This window comes from Trachypithecus francoisi, unplaced genomic scaffold (assembly GCF_009764315.1).
Source record: "Trachypithecus francoisi isolate TF-2019V2 unplaced genomic scaffold, Tfra_2.0 Lachesis_group12, whole genome shotgun sequence".
Taxonomy (NCBI): Eukaryota; Metazoa; Chordata; class Mammalia; order Primates; family Cercopithecidae; genus Trachypithecus; species Trachypithecus francoisi.
In genome coordinates this window covers 2,944,115-2,959,309 of record NW_022681457.1, presented here as the reverse complement: position 1 = coordinate 2,959,309, position 15,195 = coordinate 2,944,115, and the positions used below count along the sequence as shown (strand labels likewise).

The 15,195-nt window shown below is 51.8% G+C and overlaps 1 protein-coding gene across 6 annotated transcripts in view; it reads left to right on the top strand.

The window, feature by feature from the left end:
* The window catches only part of ZNF541 (zinc finger protein 541), a 53,554-nt gene that overhangs the window by 20,379 nt on the left and 17,980 nt on the right, over window positions 1-15,195 (top strand). For 4 of the 6 annotated variants that reach the window (XM_033223832.1, XM_033223834.1, XM_033223830.1 and 1 more), the window contains 6 exons: window positions 2,682-2,922; window positions 6,826-8,674; window positions 12,159-12,217; window positions 12,783-12,942; window positions 13,240-13,413; window positions 14,664-14,988. In XM_033223832.1, the coding sequence (XP_033079723.1) occupies window positions 2,682-2,922; window positions 6,826-8,674; window positions 12,159-12,217; window positions 12,783-12,942; window positions 13,240-13,413; window positions 14,664-14,988 (2,808 nt within the window). The remainder of the gene's footprint in view (window positions 1-2,681; window positions 2,923-6,825; window positions 8,675-12,158; window positions 12,218-12,782; window positions 12,943-13,239; window positions 13,414-14,663; window positions 14,989-15,195) is intronic. The other 2 variants (XM_033223833.1, XM_033223835.1) reach the window with 2 other exon arrangements.

The following is a 15,195-nucleotide window of genomic DNA, read 5'->3' as shown; positions in this document are numbered from 1 at the left end:
TGTTTGAACTGTTGGAGTTATTTGACTACTCATTATAGTAATTGCTCAGAGGACAAAGATGAAGGCTAAGCAAGTTCCATGACAAATGGCCATTGGCAGGATTGGGAGGAGAGTCTAGGCCTCAAGACTCCCAGCCCAGTTTCCCTTCTGCTGTGTCTGTCACACTGTATCTCATGAGCCACAGAGAATTTGCACATTTGGATCCTTTAGAGCAGCCTCCTGCTTTTCCCATGCCCTGGCCCATTGAATTCTTGGGTCCCATCTCCATAGCATCCCTGATAAACTATTATTTCTAAACTTGCCGCTTTGGCTGAGTGCAGTAGCTCACATACTTTGTAATCCCAGAACTTTGGGAGGCTGAGGTGGGATGATTGCTTGAGGCCAGAAGTTTCAGACCAGCCTGGCCAACATGGCGAAACCCCGTCTCTACTAAAAATATAAGGATTAGCCTGGCATGGTGGCAGGCGTCTATAATCCCAGCTACTCAGGAGGCTGAGGCAGGAGAATCACTTGAACCTGGGAGGCAGAGGTTGCAGTGAGCCAAGATGGCACCATTGCACTCCAGCCTGGGCAACAGAATGAGATTCCATCTCAATAAACAAACAAACAAACTTGCCATCTCATAAGGCAGTTTAAGCCAGGTGTTATGTATGGTTCACGCCTATAATCCCAGCACTTTGGGAGGCAAGTCAGGAGGATTGCTTGAGTCCAGGAGATTGAGACCAACCTGGGCAACATAGTGAGACCCTGTCTCTACAACAAATAACAATTTAAAAATCAGCTGGCAGTGGTGGTGGCCCGTGTAGTCCCAGCTGCTCAGGAGGCTGAGGTGGGAGGATCACGTGAGCCCAGGACTTAGAGACTGCAATAAGCTGTGATCGCACCATTGTACTCCAGCCTGGGTGACAGAATAAAACCGTCTCAAGAAATAAAATTAAAAATTAGCTGAGCATGGTGGTGTGCACCTGTAGTCTCACCTGCCTGGGAGGCTGAGTCAGAAGGACTGCTCACGCCCAGGAGTTCAAGGCTGCAGTGAGCTGTGATTTCGTCTGTGAATAACCCCTGCACTCTAGCCTGGACAACATATTGAGACCCCCATCTCTATTAAGAAAATAATAAGAAATAAGAAATTAAAAAGGCAGGCCGGGCACGGTGGCTCACACCTGTAATCCCAGCACTTTGGGAGGCCGAGGTGGGAGGATCACCTGAGGCCAGAAGTTCGTGACCAGCCTGGCCAACATGGTAAAACCCCATCTCTACTGAAAATACAAAGTTAGTTGGGCGTGGTGGTGGGTACCTGTAGTCCCAGCTACTGAGGAGGCTGAGGCTTGAACCTGGGAGGCAGAGGTTGCAGTGAGCCGAGATTGCGCCACTGCACTTCAGCCTGGGCAACAGAGTAAGACTCAGTCTCAAAAAAAAAAAAAAAAGGGGGGGGCAGTCTAATGCACCTTTCAGATCAATCTAAAAAGTAGAAAAATCTTTTATTATTCCTTCATCTAACATACAGTTATTGAGTGCCTATGGGTGCCAAAATGGGAACTCTAGCACTTGAGAACACAACCGTGAGCGAGGCTAAGTCCTTGCATCCATGGCCGTATGTTTCCAGTGGTGTGAGGTCAGCTTCCCTTTAATTTTCATTCACCAAGCCTAGCTCTGTCCCTTGGAGCAAGATAGAAGCAATCTGCCGTCTCCTGTGTACACTGGCCCTTCAGGTATTTGAGAACATCTGCCCTCTCCAAACTGAATATTCCCAGTTCCTTTAGCTATTCCTTGGGCTATGTGATTCATAACTATATATTTTATCATTTTATCCAAGGGATACATAAAATGTAAACAATTTACCTATACAAAAAGAGGAAAATAAAACCAGCTCATAATCCTGCTAGTCCATCTGATTCTCTTTCTTTCTTTCTTTTTTTTGCTTAGAGTCCCGCTGTGTTGCCCAGGCTGGAGTGCAGTGGTACGATCTCAGCTTACTGCAGCTTCTGCCTCCTGGGTTCAAGCAGTTCTCGTGCCTCAGCCTCCTAGATAGTTAGGATTACAGGCACACACCACCATGCCCAGCTAATTTTTGTATTTTTGGTAGAGACAGGGTTTCACCTTGTTCGCCAGGCTCGTCCTGAACTCCTGACCTCAAATGATCCACCTGACTCGGCCTCCCAAAGTGCTGGGATTACAGGTGTGAACTACCATGCCCAACCCAGATATTAGGTTGTTTATAAAATTTCACCAGGAAAAGCAATATGACAGTTTACTCCCTTGCAGCTAGATCTTTGTACAAAGCTACATTTATTTCCTTATGTGAAAACCCCAAAAACAGAATTGGGTGTGTGCAAGGATTTCCACTTTTCCAAGGTTTTGGATAATGTATTTCTAATTGCCCTTCCAAAAGTACCAGGTGATGGTGTGGTCGTAAAGCCCAGCCCACTGCGGTCACACTGCTCTGGAAGGGCTTCAGCCTGCAATCATCCCTCCACGCATGGCACCAGGTCCGGGTGCTGTCCTGCAGGGCTTCTGTTCCCCTCACCTGCTCCTGAACCTTGTTTACTTTGTGTGGAGCAAGAGTTCCTGTGCGACACTTACAAGGCCACCATGGCTCTAAGAGGTGTGGAGTGCCTTAGCCGCGCTTTTCGCTTGGTTTCCTTGGCTGTGTATAACCTGTGCTTTCTCCCTCTGTTTAGACCTGGGGCTAGGTGTGCTTAAGGCTAAAGAGGCTGACGAAGGAGGAAGGGCCACCTCGGGGAGTGCCAGGAAAGGAAAGCGGCAGCACAGTTCCCCTCAAAACCCACTTCTGGACTGCAGTCTGTGCGGGAAGGTTTTCAGCAGTGCCAGTTCTCTGAGCAAGCACTACCTGACGCACAGCCAGGAAAGGAAGCACGTCTGCAAAATCTGCAGCAAGGCCTTTAAGCGCCAGGACCACCTGTATGTAGGAGTCTGGTCAGAAAAACGTCTGTTCAGGGGCTGGGGGTGGGGATGTGTTCCTGGGTCTTCTTCCTGTCCTCCCAGATCAACCTGTCTCGTCCTCTGTTGGGTTTTCCAGATGTGGAAACCTCTGCTCAGCTGCAGCCACAGCCACTCCATTCTCTCTCTTTTTTTTTTTTGTCTGTCATCCAGGCTGGAGTGTAGTGGCATGATCTCAGCTCAGTGCAACCTCCGCCTCCTGGTTTCAAGTGATTCTTCTGCCTTAGCCTCCTGAGTAGCTGGGATTACAGGCTCCTGCCACCATGCCCGCTAATTTTTGTATTATTATTATTATTATTATTTTTTTTTTTTTTTGAGACGGAGTCTCGCTCTGTCACCCAGGCTGGAGTGCAGTGGCCGGATCTCAGCTCACTGCAAGCTCCGCCTCCCGGGTTTACGCCATTCTCCTGCCTCAGCCTCCCGAGTAGCTGGGACTACAGGCGCCCACCACCTCGCCCAGCTAGTTTTTTGTATTTTTTAGTAGAGACGGGGTTTCCCCACGTTAGCCAGGATGGTCTCGATCTCCTGACCTCGTGATCCGCCCGTCTCGGCCTCCCAAAGTGCTGGGATTACAGGCTTGAGCCACCGCACCCGGCCTGTATTATTTTTAGTAGAGACAGGGTTTCGCCATGTTGGCCAGGCTGGTCTTGAACTCCTGACCTCAAGTGATCCTCCTGCCTCAGCCTCCCAAAGTGCTGGGATTACAGGTGTGAGCCACCACACCCCACCCACTCTGTTCTTCTCATACTATCAGAGTGCGGGGAAGAGAGTGGGTGCCGTTCCAGTCCCTAAATTCATACCTGTGGGGAAGCCACTGCTTCTGTTTGCAGATGGGCCCCTTGTGGGTTAAAAACACCTAACAGCTGGCTCCTGAGTCAATTGTGTTATGGGAGGAGTTGGGCTAACTTTATAGAGCTATGTCCTTACTGTCTGGTAGGTGTCTGAGGAAAGGGGATCAGCGTTGTCTGTGTGTTGGGATAGCACAGGACATGAAAGATGAGACACCTGCTTCTAGAACATGGCAATGGAGCATTAACCCTTGTTTTTCTTTTCTTTTTTCCTTTTTTTTTTTTTCTTTTTTTGAGACAGAGTCTTACTCTGTCACCCAGGCTGGAGTGCAGTGGCTTCATCTCGGCTCACTAAAACCTTTATTTACCTCCTGGGTTCAAGCGATTCTCCTGCCGCAGCCTCCCGAGCAGCTGGGACTACAGGCGCTCGCCACCCTGCCCAGCTAATTTTTATATTTTTAGTAGAGATGGGGTTTCACCATATTGGCCAGGCTGGTCTGAAACTCCTGACCTCGTGATCCACCCACCTCAGCCTCCCAAAATGCTGGGTTTACAAGCATGAGCCACTGCGCCTGGCCCTAGCCTTGTTTTTCTTTTCTTTTTTTTTTTTTTTTGAGACGGAGTCTCACTCTGTCGCCGGGGCTGGAGTGCAGTGGCCGGATCTCAGCTCACTGCACGCTCCGCCTCCTGGGTTCACGCCCCGCCTCCTGGGTTCACGCCATTCTCCTGCCTCAGCCTCCCGAGTAGCCGGGACTACAGGCGCCCGCCACCTCGCCCGGCTAGTTTTTTTGTATTTTTTAGTAGAGACGGGGTTTCACAGTATTAGCCAGGATGGTCTCGATCTCTTGACCTCGTGATCCACCCGTCTCGGCCTCCCAAAGTGCTGGGATTACAGGCTTGAGCCACCGCGCCCGGCCTTCTTTTTTGGTGTTTTTTTGTTTGTTTCTTTTTTAAAAAACTCATTCTGTTCCTTTTAACTTAAAAAGCGTCAGGAGCAAATTTCTGTTTTTTTTTTTTAGACAGTCTTGTTCTGTCACTCAGGCTGGAGTGCAGTGGTGTGGTGTGATCTCAGCTCACTGCAGCCTCTGCCTCCTGGGTTCAAGCGATTTTCCTGCCTCATCCTCTTGAGTAGCTGGGACTACAGGCATGCACTAGCATGCCTGGCTAATTTTTGTATTTTTAGTAGAGACAGGGCTTCTCCATATTGGCCAGGAGTCTAGAACTCCTGGCCTCAAGTGATCTGCGTGACTCAGCTTCCCCAAAGTGCTGGGATTACAGATGTGAGCCACCGCTTAATGTCTTGGAAATGATAAGCTTGTCTTGCCTGTGGGGGAAGGAAACACGTTTTCAAACTAGGAGACCTGCAAGTGGGAGATGAAAGTACCTTGCATTCTTACCGTGCTCCTCCCTTTCACAAGGGGCTTTGACTAATCCATCTTTCATCTTATCCTCTCACCCACACCTACCCCAGGAAAAGGAGCCGATTTGCTCATGTCACAAGTTGGTAACAGCTGGGGGTAGAATCAGTCTCCTGATTCCCTCTCTGTTGCTTCCCTCAGACAGAGGCCGAGGGTGAGCCTTTGGGGAAAGACTTTATGATTTAGTCCACATCGACTAGGACTGTCCAGAGCAGGGCTGTTGGGGGCCCAGAGGGTGATGTACTCCTCTGCTTATATTTATAATGTGTTAATGCAGAGGTAGGTGTGATGCAATACATATTTTACATACAGAAACTATAGGCACATTTGGTTGGTTGGCTCTATAATGTTTCTATGGATTGGGCTTCTGTAAATTGGTTTCTTTGCTGTGCGGGGTTCCAGGTAGCATCTTCTTAGGGGTCTCCTATGGTAAGGCACAGATTCCTTTGTTAAAGGAAGGATCATACCCAAGTTAGCATCTCCTCCAGTCTATTCTGCAGAATTCTGGTTCTCAGGAATGCTAATAGGGGCTTTTTGAAAACAAAACCAAAAACAGTACTCTGGGCAAATAAGTTTGAGAGACACTGAAAGTTAAACAGGTCTCTCTCTGTGTGGCTTTTAAATTTGCTACTGTGCGCCGGGCACAGTGGCTCACGCCTGTAATCCCAGCACTTTGGGAGGCTGAGGCGGGCAGATCACTTGAGGTCAGGAGTTCGACACCAGCTTGGCCAACAAGGCAAAACCCCATCTCTACTAAAAATACAAAAATTAGCTGGGCGTGGCGGCACGCACCTGTAGTCCTAGCTACTTGGAGCCTGAGGCACAAGAATTGCTGGAACCTGGGGGACAGAGTTGCAGTGAGCCGAGATCGTGCCATTGCACTCCAGCCTGGGTGATAGAGCAAGACTCCGCCTCAAAAACAAAAAATTAATTAAATTTGCTACTGTGCATTGTGAACCTCCAAGGAGTGAATGGTGTTTTTTCAAAACTTATTTATCAGCTGTACCAAAGTCCTTGAGGAGCAAGTCTGGAGATCTGTGTGTTCCTTGGGAACCCACTCTGGATAAGTCTGATCTGGCCTCAGTGGATTTATTTTTCTTTTTTAAAATTTTATTGATTGATTGATTGATTGATTGAGATAGAATCTTACTCTGCCACCCAGGCTGGAGTGCAAGTGGTGCGATCTGGGCTCACTGCAACCTTCACCTCCTGAGTACAAGTGATTCTTTTGCTTCAGCCTCCCCAGTAGCTGGGATTACAGGCATGTGCCACCACACCCAGCTAATTTTTTGTATTTTTAGTAGAGACGGGTTTTACCGTGTTGGCCAGGCTGGTCTCAAACTCCTGACCTCAAGTAGTGATCCACCCACCTCGGCCTCCCAAAGTGCTGGAATTATAGGCATGAGCCACTGTGCCCCGCTGGATTTTTTTACTTTTCTGTAAGGGGTTTGCTTAAAGGTGAGGGAGAGGAACGCCCCTGCCAGATGGCTTTGACCAAAGCAGGGTTTGCTGGGTGGTCTTTCCTCGTGGGGGCTAAGTACAATTTCTGAATTGTGGTGCAACTGTACCACAGACTCTTTGGGGCCTCCAGGGTCCTACAGCAGAAAGCCCGGTCCCAGGTGCCCCGGTGACGCCCCTGCTTGTGTCTGTGGCTCCAGGACCGGGCACATGCTCACCCACCAGAAGACAAAGCCCTTCGTGTGCATCGAGCAGGGCTGCAGCAAGAGCTACTGCGACTACCGGTCTCTGCGCCGCCACTACGAAGTCCAGCACGGCCTGTGCATCCTGAAGGAAGCGCCCCCGGAGGAAGAGGCCTGCGGGGACTCCCCCCACGCCCACGAGTCGGCCGGCCAGCCTCCCTCTAGCAGCCTGCGGTCTCTGGTGCCCCCGGAGGCCAGGTCCCCCGGCTCCCTCCTGCCCCACCGGGACCTCCTGTGCCGCATCGTGAGCAGCATCGTCCACCAAAAGACCCCTTCTCCTGGCTCGGCCCTAGCGGGGGCTTCAGACAGCGAAGGGAGGAACACGGCCTGTCCCTGCCCCGCCTCATCGGGGTCCTCCTCCTGCACCCCAGCCGGTACCCCCGCGGCCTCAACAGCGCTGTGTGACACCACGCTTCCCGAGGAGCCTCGTCTCTCACAGAAAGAGTCGGCCACTGACGTGTTCACAGCCCGTAATTCCAGGGCCGCCGAGAATGGCGCCTCCGACCCGTCAGAGCCTGAGCCAGATCCCGCGCTGCTCCAGGCCCGGTCCACCGCGGAGGGCTGGCCCGAGGGCGGCTCCGTGCCCGCCTGCCTGCCTCTCTTCCGAGGCCAGACGGTCCCTGCCAGTTCCCAGCCATCGAGCCACAGCTTCCAGTGGCTCCGGAACCTGCCGGGCTGCCCCAAAAGCAAAGGAAACAACGTGTTTGTTGTCCACAAGCCCCCGGCCGTGCCGTCGCGGGAGGGCTCCGAGTCTGGCCCAGGACCCAGCAGCGCCGCCCCCTCGGAGGAGTCCCCGCCCGTCCCCGGGGGCGGCCTGGAGGACGCGCTGCCCTTCCCTCCCGCGCTCCTCGGGGAGGCCCTGAGCGACCCCAGGTCGGCCAGCGGAGAAGATGACCCCTGCGCCCCCAGGAAGGGCAAGCTCGACTGCGACTCCTTCCTGTGCCAGAACCCCGGGGAGCCCGGCCTCCAGGAGGCCCAGAAGTCTGGGGGGCTCCCTGCGGATGCCTCGCCGCTCTTCCGCCAGCTCTTCCTCAAGTCGCAGGAGCCTCTTGTGAGCCACGAACAGATGCAGGTGTTCCAGATGATCACCAAGTCCCAGCGGATCTTCTCCCACGCCCAGGTGTCCGCAGCCTCCTCCCAGCTCCCGGCGCCTGAGGGCAAGCCGGCCGCCCTGAGGCCGCTGCAGGGGCCATGGCCGCAGCAGCTTCCGCCACTGGCTCCTGCTGTGGACTCTCTCAATGCCGGCCCTGGAAACCCCGAGGCAGAGGGCTCCCCAGCCCGCAGGAGAAAAACCACACCCGGGGTTTCCAGAGAGGCCTCCCCCGGCAGCACCAGACGAGACGCAAAGGGGGGACTGAAAGTGGCCGCGGTTCCAACGCCCCTTGCAGCGCCGTCTCTGGACCCTTCCAGGAATCCAGACATCTCTTCTCTGGCCAAGCAGTTGCGATCCTCTAAAGGGACCTTGGACCGGGGGGACATCTTCCCCTCCACAGGCCAACGGCAGACCCAGTTAGGTGGGGAGGAGCCGCCGGGAGCCTCGCTGCCCGGGAAGCAGGCCCCAGCCGAGAATGGCACGGCTTCAGGGACCACGAAAGGTGAAAGGGGCCCACCCTGCGCCCGGGGTGGAGGCTACCGGCTTTTGGGCAATCCCAGGGCCTCGCGATTCTCCGGCTTCCGGAAAGAAAAGGCGAAGATGGGTATGTGCTGTGCGGCTTCTCCGAGCCAGGTAGCCATGGCCTCCTTCTCATCGGCCGGGCCCCCAGCAGATCTCTCCAAGTCCAAGCTGACAATATTCAGCAGAATCCAGGTACCAGCTCTCTCTCACGTGGCCTGACCACAGTGGAGTGAGTTTCCTTTGCATTTGTTAGTTGTCCAGGCATTTTATTTCATTTCAAGGAATCCCTAGATGCAGTTTTACAAAGGAAGGAATTCAGGTTCCGAAAGTTTGTGGTTTTCCCCACTAAAAAAAAAAAAAAAAAAAAAGGCCAAAATGAGGCCAGGTTAGGTGGCTTAGGCCTGTAATCCCAGCCCTTTGGGATGGGAGGCCGAAGTGGGGAAACTGCTTGAGCTCAGGAATTCGAGATCAGCCTAGGCAACATGGCGAAACCTTGTCTTACCAAAATTTTAAAAAATTAGCTGGGCATGGTGGTGCACACCTGTGGTCCCAGCTACTCGGGAGGCTGAGGTGGGAGAATCACTTGAACCTGGGAGGTGGAGGTTTCAATGAGCTAAGATTGTGCCACTGCACTCTAGCCTGGATGACAGAGCGAGACCGTGTCTCAAAAACAAACAAAAAAGATCAACATGAGGATATTCCAGAGTTGTTCAAAACACTTACCTCACTAAGCCTTTTTGCTTTTTTTTTTTTTTTTTTATCTTGTTTCCCTTGGATTTACCTTTTTAGAATCGTCAGAGGATATGAAGGTAGATGCCCTCTTTCCTTTAAAGATTCCTGCTTGAAATGGCCTTGTGTTTTCTGATTGTGACTCATGGTTTCCACGAGCACAAGTGGGCACCTGCATCGTGCCCCACACTTCAGCACATTGACAGTTATTCACTGGTTCCTCCAGACATTGTGCTTGGAGGGCCTGGTCCCAAGAGCTCATCCAGGTCTCCAGACTCCAGGTCCAACCTGGGCAACATGGCGAAACCCCGTCTCTACCAAAATTTTAAAAAATTAGCTGGGTGTGCTGGTGCACGCCTGTGGTCCCAGCTACTCAGGAGGATGAGTAGCTTCCCATCATACCACAACTACTTCATTTTTGTTTTATTAACAGCATTATTATTCAGGTGCCATGTAATGCACCATTTTATTTTTTATATATTTTTTAGAGATGGTGGGGTCTCGCTATGTTGCCCAGCCTGGTCTTGAACCCCTGGGCTCAAGCGATAGTCTCAGCCTCCTAAAGTGTTGGGATTACAGGCATGAACCACCATGCCCAGCCGAATCCGCCACTTCACTTTTTTAATTTATTTTATTTATTTATTTATGATGGAGTCTCACTCTGTCGCCCAGGCTGGAATGCAGTGGTGCTATCTTGGCTCACCGCAACCTCTGCCTCCTGGGTTCAAGCAGTTATCTGCCTCAGCCTCTGAGTAGCTGGGATTACAGGCATGTGCCACCACGCCTGGCTAATTTTTTATTTTTAGTAGAGATGAGGTTTCACCATTTGGCCAGTCTGGTCTTGAACTCCTGACCTCATGATCCACCCACCTCCGCCTCCCAAAGTGCTGAGATTACAGGTGTGAGCCACTGTGCCCAGCCAAATTTATTTTTGAGACAGAGTCTCACTTTGTTGCCCAGGCTGGAGTATAGTGGTGCAGTCTTGGCTCACTGCAACCTCTGCCTCCCAAGTTCAAGCAATTCTGCCTGGGCCTTCCAAGTAGCTAGGATTACAGGCACATACCACCATGCCCAGCTAATTTTTGTATTTTTAGTAGAGCTGGGGTGTCACTATGTTGGCTAGGCTGGTCTTGAACCCCTGACCTCAGGTGATCTGCTTGCCTCGGCCTCCGAAAGTGCTGGGATTACGGGCTTGAGTCACAGTGCCCGGCCTGAATACACCATTTTAAAGCGTAGCATTGGGTAATTTGTAGTATATTCACAAGATTGTGCAACCATCCCCACTCTGCCAGAACAGTTTCATCTCCCCAAAAGGAACCCCACATTTCTTAGTTGTCACTCACAGTCTCACACTCCCCCCAGCACCTGGCAACCACGAGTCTCCTTTCTGTCTCTGTGGATGTGTCCGTTCTGGACATTGCATGTGAGTGGAATCATGCACTCTGGGGCTTTCGTGTCTGGCTTCCTTCACTCAGCATGACGTTTTCCAGGCTCATCTGTGGGGTGGCAAATGGCAGAGCTGCATTCCTTTCCATGACTGAGTGATCCTCTGTTGGATGGATAAGGCCACATTTCATTTGTCTGTTCATCAGTGGATGGACATTTGGGTTGTTTCCACTTTTTGGCTATTTTGAATATAGTGCTGCTGTGAATATTCATCCATGTACAAATTTTTATGGGGATTTATGTTCTAGGAGTAGAATTGCCAGGTGGTACAGCAGCTCCCTGTTTCAGGTCTGAGGAACTACTAGGCTGTTTTGCTTGTTTCCTCTTCCCACCCACAGTGTATGAGGGCTCCACATTCTCCACATCCTCACCAACACTTGTCATTGTCTGTGGTTTGTTCAAATTATGACTACCCTAGTGGGTATGAAGCAGTATCTCATTGTAGTTTTGATTTGTATTTCCCCGTGACTGCTGATGTTGCACTCCTTTCTGTGTGCTTATTGGCCATCTGTGTATCTTTCTAGAAGAAATGTCTGTTTAGGTCCTTCGCTTATTTTTAAAAATCAAATTACTATTTTTTGAGTTCTCTATATATTCTGGATGCAAGACCCTTATCTGACACATGACTTGCAAATATTCTCTCATTTTGTGGTGTGTCTTTTCGCCTTATTTATGATACCATTTGCAGGACAAAAGTGTTTTTGTTTTCTTTTTTTTTGAGACGGAGTCTCGCTCTGTCGCCCAGGCTGGAGTGCAGTGGTGTGATCTCCACTCACTGCAAGCTCCGCCTCTCCTGGGTTCACGCCATTCTCCTGCCTCAGCCTCCAGAGTAGCTGGGACTACAGGCGCCTGCCATCACGCCCGGCTAATTTTTGTATTTTTAGTAGAGATGGTGTTTCACTGTGTTAGCCAGGATGGTCTCGATCTCCTGACCTCATGATCTGCCTGTCTCGGCCTCCCAAGGTGCTGGGATTACAGGCGTGAGCCACCGCACCCAGCAGGACAAAAGTTTTTATTTTTATTTTTATTTTTTTTGAGATAGGGTCTCACTCTGTCACTCAGGCTGGAGTGAAGTTGTGTGATCATGGCTCACTGCAACCTTGAACTCTTGGGCTCAAGTGATTTTCCCACCTCAGCCTCCTGAGTTGCTGGGACCTCAGGCCCACGCCAGTATGCCAGGCCAATTTTTGTATTTTTGGTAAAGATGGGGTTTCACCATGTTGCCCAGGCTAGTCCCAAACTCCTGGGCTGAAGCAATCCTCCCACCTCGGCCTCCCAAAGTCCTGGGATCACAGGCGTGAGCCACCATGCCTGGCTAAAAGTTTTATATTTTGATGAAGTCTAATTTGTCTGTTTTGCTTTGATGTCTTATCTAAGAAACCACTGTCTAATCCAAGGTCATGAAGATTTACTCCGATGTTTTCTTCTGAAAGTCTGTAATTTGAGCTCTTCTTGACTCTTCATTTTGGATGTGTTGGTTCAGATGCATTTTCATCTTCAGGGTGGAAACATCTACAGGCTCCCTCATCCAGTGAAAGAAGAGAACGTGGCAGGCGGAGGGTAAGTTAAGAAGCCCCCCGATTCTGCATGCACCCCGACAGGAGTCCTCTGGCCTTCCTGTGCTGGCCCTGGACAAGTGAGTGGGGAGGATGCTTTCAGTCCTAATGGGATTAGGGTACAGCCTCCATTTTTTAGGGTTTATCAAGAGTAGTCAGGCTGGGCACGGTGGCTCACACCTGTAATCCCAGCACTTCAGGAGGCCAAGGAAGGGGGATCATTTAAGGTCAGTAATTTGAGACCAGCCTGGCTAACATGGTGAAACTCTGTCTCTACTAGAAATACAAAAATTAGCCACGTATAGTGGCACACACCTGTAATCTTAACTACTTGGGAGGCTGAGGCACAAAAATCACTTGAACCCAAGAAGCAGAGGTTACAGTGAGCCGAGATAGCGCCACTGCACTCCAGCCTGGGCAACAGAGTGAGACTCCATCTCCAAAAAAAAAAAAAAGAATAGTCAGTGGATTGGAGTTGTAGACAAAAAAGATAAAAAAACCCAAAAAATCAGTGATCAAGGATGGAGTCCCAATCTCCCACCCTTCTTTCCTGCCATGTCTACCTACAGTAACCAGCAAAATGGCGGTCCCACAGACTGGACGGAGCCCAGGAGCACTTTCATCTGCAAGAACTGCAGTCAGATGTTTTATACGGAGAAAGGGCTGAGCAGCCACATGTGTTTTCACAGCGACCAGTGGCCGTCACCTCCAGGGAAGCAGGAACTGCAGGTGAAGGGGGACGACCAGTGGCTTTGTGGTTACTGGGTTTCTGGCAGGCCTGTGGGGAGTAAACGAGACTGGTGTCACTTATCTCAGGATGGGGACGTCATTCTGGGTTGGGGGCTGGAGTTGGGCTGTGTGGCTCTCCAGGGGCAGGCCGTCACTATGGGCTGCAGCAGCTCTGCAGCTCAGTCCGTGCCACAGACTCACTGCTGTTTTCTATGACAGCTTTTTTTGCTGAAGCAGCTCTTTCTTTCCCCACCTACCTTCTCTCTTAAAGAGCCATCTCTTCTCTTCTGTGTTTAGGTGTTTGGCACAGAGTTTTGCAAGCCGCTAAGACAGGTGCTGAGGCCAGAAGGGGACAGGCATAGTCCCCCAGGAGCCAAGAAGCCCTTGGACTCCACAGCTGCAGCCCCTTTGGTGGTCCCCCATTCGATCCCCGTGGTTCCAGTGACCCGACACGTAGGGAGCATGGCCATGGTGGGTGCTTGTCGGTCTGCCTCCTTCCTGCCACTGCTCCCAGCTGCTAGGGGAAGCTGTAGGAAAAACCCAAACCAGATACCACAGAAAATCTTTGACTCCAAGCTGGGCGTGGTGGCTCATGCCTGTAATCCCAGCACTTTGGGAGGCTGAGGCGGGTGGATTGCCTGAGCTCAGGAATTCGAGACCAGCCTGGGCAACATGGTGAAACCCCGTCTCTACTAAAAATACAAAAAAATTAGCTGGGCATGGTGGCAGGCACCTGTAAACCCAGCTACTCGGGAGGCTGAGGCCTGAGAATCACTTGAACCCGGGAAGCAGAGGTTGCAGTGAGCTGAGATCACACCACTGCACTCTAACCTGGGTAACAGAGTGAGACTCTATCTCAAAAAAAAATATATATATTGATCCAGAAGAAACTGGTTTGCATGTTAATTCAGTCATTCAGCATTCACTGAGCCCCTCTGTGCCGGACCCTGTGCTGGGTGGTGCTAGGGACACAGAGGTGACCACAGTAGCCTGGGCCCTGCCTCCCAGGGCCCCAGTCCAGTGGAGGAGAGAAGCCTGTCCCCAGACAGTGACAACCCAGAGTGGGCAGAGCTGGGAGCAGAGGGAGCCCAGGGAGTTCCCAGGGGGCTCCTACCCAGCCTGAGGAGGTAAGGGAGGGCTTCCTGGAGGAGGTATGGGAGCTGAGACCTGGAGGATGAGGAGGAGCAGGGCTGGCAGAGCGGAGAGGAGATTTTGTGGAGGCGAGAGAGAGCGTGGTGAGTTACTAGTGATCAGTCTCGTAGGGCTTGTCTCTGCAGCCTGTACTGGAGGACCCCCTACTGGAGAAGCTCCTGCTGGACTCCAGGGCAGGGTCCATGGACCTGAAGGTCCCCTGAGTCAGTGGCTGGGTCTTTTGGGTGCTTGTCATTTGGGTGGAGCTGCATTTCTTTCTTGTCACTGTCACACTGTATCTCTGGGGATCTCTCTCTTTTTAAGGGCCAGTCATCTTAACGATTGAGGCCATTCTCACACAGTCAGGGGCTCTCCTGGGGCAGTGGGTGCAGGAGAAGGCTGCAGCTGTATCATCACCAGGCTCTGTACCTCAGGTGTGGCCCAGATGTGTCCAGCCTCCTTCGCTGGGCATGCATGTCCAAGTTTCCTGTCTCTGGCCAGTCTCCTTTTCCTGCTCTCTTTCCATCCTGGAGATGGAGTGGCGCAGTAGGCGGCTTCAGGCGACCACCTGTGGTTCTAAACTTCTTCAGGAACAAGAGAAAGACGGGGAGGAGCGAGACAGCAAGGAGAGCAGCCAGCAGAGAAAGCGGAAGAAGCGGCCCCCACCCAAGGGGCTGTTCATCCCTCCTCCACCCTCCACGGCTGGGGAGCCCAGCCCTGCAGGAGGCCACCAGAGTCGCCTGCGGTCGCCCATGTTCCTGGTGGACCACCTCCTGAAGGGCTTATTCCAGTGCTCCCCGTACACACCGCCCCCAATGCTCAGTCCCATCCGGGAGGGCTCTGGAGTGTACTTCAACACCCTCTGTTCCACGTCCACTCAGGCCAGCCCTGACCAGCTCATCAGCTCCATGCTCGGTGAGTGAGGCTGGGGCACTCACTCTGTGATCCCAGGGTGGATCACCTGCGGACCACGGCCACTCTCCCTTGTAGCATTGGGTTCAGTGATTGTCTCCTGCCTGGGTGTACCTAGTCTCAGGGTTCCTTTGGTATTCAGATGTGCCCCAGAACTGAGCTAAGTGCCTTCTAGTGCATAGAATTTTACAGACCGAAAGAAAACGTAGA